General features: G+C 54.1%; 1 protein-coding gene across 2 annotated transcripts in view; it reads right to left on the bottom strand.

The window, feature by feature from the left end:
- Positions 1-21: 21 nt before the first annotated feature.
- The window catches only part of LOC113205862 (rab9 effector protein with kelch motifs-like), a 14,343-nt gene continuing 11,775 nt past the window's right edge, over positions 22-2,589 (bottom strand). For both annotated transcript variants that reach the window (XM_026421638.2, XM_026421637.2), the window contains exons 2-6: positions 2,002-2,509; positions 1,511-1,859; positions 1,228-1,400; positions 927-1,137; positions 22-802 (exon numbers count right to left, since the gene is read on the bottom strand). In XM_026421638.2, coding sequence (XP_026277423.1) covers positions 525-802; positions 927-1,137; positions 1,228-1,400; positions 1,511-1,859; positions 2,002-2,205 — 1,215 coding nt within the window. In that variant the 5' untranslated portion in view covers positions 2,206-2,509 and the 3' untranslated portion in view covers positions 22-524. The remainder of the gene's footprint in view (positions 803-926; positions 1,138-1,227; positions 1,401-1,510; positions 1,860-2,001; positions 2,510-2,589) is intronic.

The raw sequence follows: 2,589 nt of genomic DNA, 5'->3' as shown, positions 1-2,589 counted from the left end.
AAATGAAATAACATAATGAAATTAACTACTTTACTCATTTTATTTACTAAAATAGATAAATTAGGTTCGGACAAATGAGCTTCGGACAATCGGAGTGCCCCCATTTTTTAAAATTTATTTATTATACTTAGAGACGGAGATGTGTAGGAAAAAATGAGAGGGAAATAGAGTAAATGCCATTCCCAGAATCTTTTTTACAATCCCACTGATTTATAGATAAATTTTTAAAATGTTGAAGGGTCATTTGTAACATCTGTACTTTCTAGTATTATTCCTAACGCAAGAGAAACCTGGTCATGACCTATGTTACCCTACATTTCAACGAACAAGTCATAGAAATCAGATCAAGCACCCTTTTAAATCTAGTGACTAGGGTACACTTTGTAAATTATTGAGAAAAAATACTTACATCACACTTCGATATAAAATCAAAACAAATAGTTTCAAAAATACAGAGTTTGAAAACACAGTTACATTCATGGTTTTGAAGACAAAGTTTTGGAATGGAATTGAGCGGGGATAAGCTAGCTTGTGACATCTTCAAGACAAAATACATGAAAATCATTGTAGATTGTACCTAAATCATCCATTCCGCCATGTAATAGAATAAATGGAATGTCCTGTTCAGAATCTGGACTGTTAGAATCTTCTGACTGAGCACCATTTTGAGCCACCGCCTCACCATTGGAGCACTGTGGTGTAAAGTGTTGTGGTAACCAAATGAGAGACATTGCAAAATCCAGTCTTGGTTTAGGTCGAGGCGAATCTGACTCAAACACCACTTCTTCCCAACTAAGGGCATCTTTAAAAAAAAAGAAAAGAAAAAAGGCAATTAAAAAAAAATACAACTTAAAAAACATTAGTGTTTCTAAAATTTTACAAAAAATTAATTGAGAAAACAAATAAAATTATTTGTTTGCTCTTACCACAGTCAAGCTTCCACAGGTCATCAAGACTACCATGTGGACCCAATCCACCAAAAATGTACACGAAATTGCCGAGGGCAACCGCCCCATGGCCGGCTCGGGGACTGGGCGCCGGTCTGCCGTTGTCATCCACGACCGTCCACTGACCATTCTCCAAGACTATCAAATCGGAGAAAAACTTGTTCCCCGCCATCCCGCCGTGACAAAGCAACTGTGAAAAATAAAACGGGGTAGTGGATTAGAAACCAGTGGGCATGCGGAGGGCTCTCGCCAACAGGCTTTCGCTCACACACACACACACCTTGCCGCCCACCCCGACCAGCACGTGCCCCTGCCGCGGTGCCGGGGGGTCGCCCTGGGTGCTGACCGTGCTCCAGTCGCGGCTGACCGGGTCCAGCCTAAACACCGACTGGTCAGCCACGGGGCTGGCCGCCTGACTGCCTCCGCCAAACACCATCAAAGCGCCGGATACGTCTGGAGGAAAAAGAGAAACATTTCCTGGAGTTCAGAAAGTAAAGCTAGAAGTAACGCCTGCAACGCACTGGGTAGGCCGGCCCGGCGGCTGGCTGCCCGAGGGCACGTACCCGCAGTGGTCGTGTGCAGAGTCCGAGGCCCAGGCGCGCCCCCGGAGCAGTTGACGACGCGCCACTCCTCGGCGGCCAGGTCCAGCTCCCAGAGGTCGTTCATGTTGCCCTCCATGTTGGCGCCGGCGAACACCCAGATCTTGTCCGAGAGGTCCTGGGCCTGCGGCGAGGCCGGCGGCAGGAAGGCGCAGTGCTCGTAGCGCTGCGGGGGCTGGAGTCCGGGCTGGTCGGGCTGGTCCGCGGGGGCGTCGGGCCCGGGCTGGAGCAGGGAGAGCGCGAGGCGCCGCAGGTCGAGCTGCCACACGTCGCTGTACAAGGCGCAGGGGGAAGCACCTCCCAGCAGAACCACCTGCACAGCACGGAGTGCACAGCGAGGTGAGGACAGTTGAACAGCCGATTAGCAGAAAACAATGGGCGGACTGATAGGAGGGAGCGCGCAAGCCAAGCAGAAGGATAGAGACAAACTATATGCAACACGAAGGGTTGCCAACCTTTTTGCGCCGGGGCAGGTAGGATGCGGTGTGGCCAACGCGTGGCTCCGGGAAGGCGCCGGCCGCGGGGGCGTCGGGGTCCGCGTCGGCGTCCTCAGAGTCGGCAGCCAGCGAGGTAGGCGTCAGCAGGTACCACTGGTTGGGCCGCGCTCGCCCGGGGGCCAGGGCCCCGGGGCCGACGCCCACCACCTGCTCCACCTGCATCCTGGCGTCGTCGTCAAGGTCCGCCGGTCCGTGTGGCAGAGCCGCACACTGGCCGCTTGCACTTGCACACGGGGAGGCAGTCGTCGATCGGGCCTACGAGGTCGCCGGCGAGCTTCTCAGGAGGACGGCATGGCGCTCACAGCAGCGTGCACACGGTGGAGCCCTTGCTGGGCGCGCGCGCCGCCTGGTAGTGCGCGTGCCGCGCGTGCACGGCCTGCGCGTTGCCGTTGTTGTGCACGAGGCGGGCGCGCCTGTTCCGGCCGAACAGCAGGTAGTTGGAGTCCAGCCCGGGCGCGCGCAGAGCCTGCAACCAACACGAAACGCAAGGATGAGCCAGAGTCCTGCGCCCTCAGTAGACAGTGCGCGCGACTTGAAGCCCCCCCC

This window comes from Frankliniella occidentalis, unplaced genomic scaffold (genome assembly GCF_000697945.3).
Source record: "Frankliniella occidentalis isolate FOCC.00 unplaced genomic scaffold, Focc_3.1 Scaffold88, whole genome shotgun sequence".
Lineage (NCBI taxonomy): Eukaryota > Metazoa > Arthropoda > Insecta > Thysanoptera > Thripidae > Frankliniella > Frankliniella occidentalis.
Note: the sequence above shows the minus strand (reverse complement) of the source record. Positions and strands in the feature narration are given on the sequence as shown.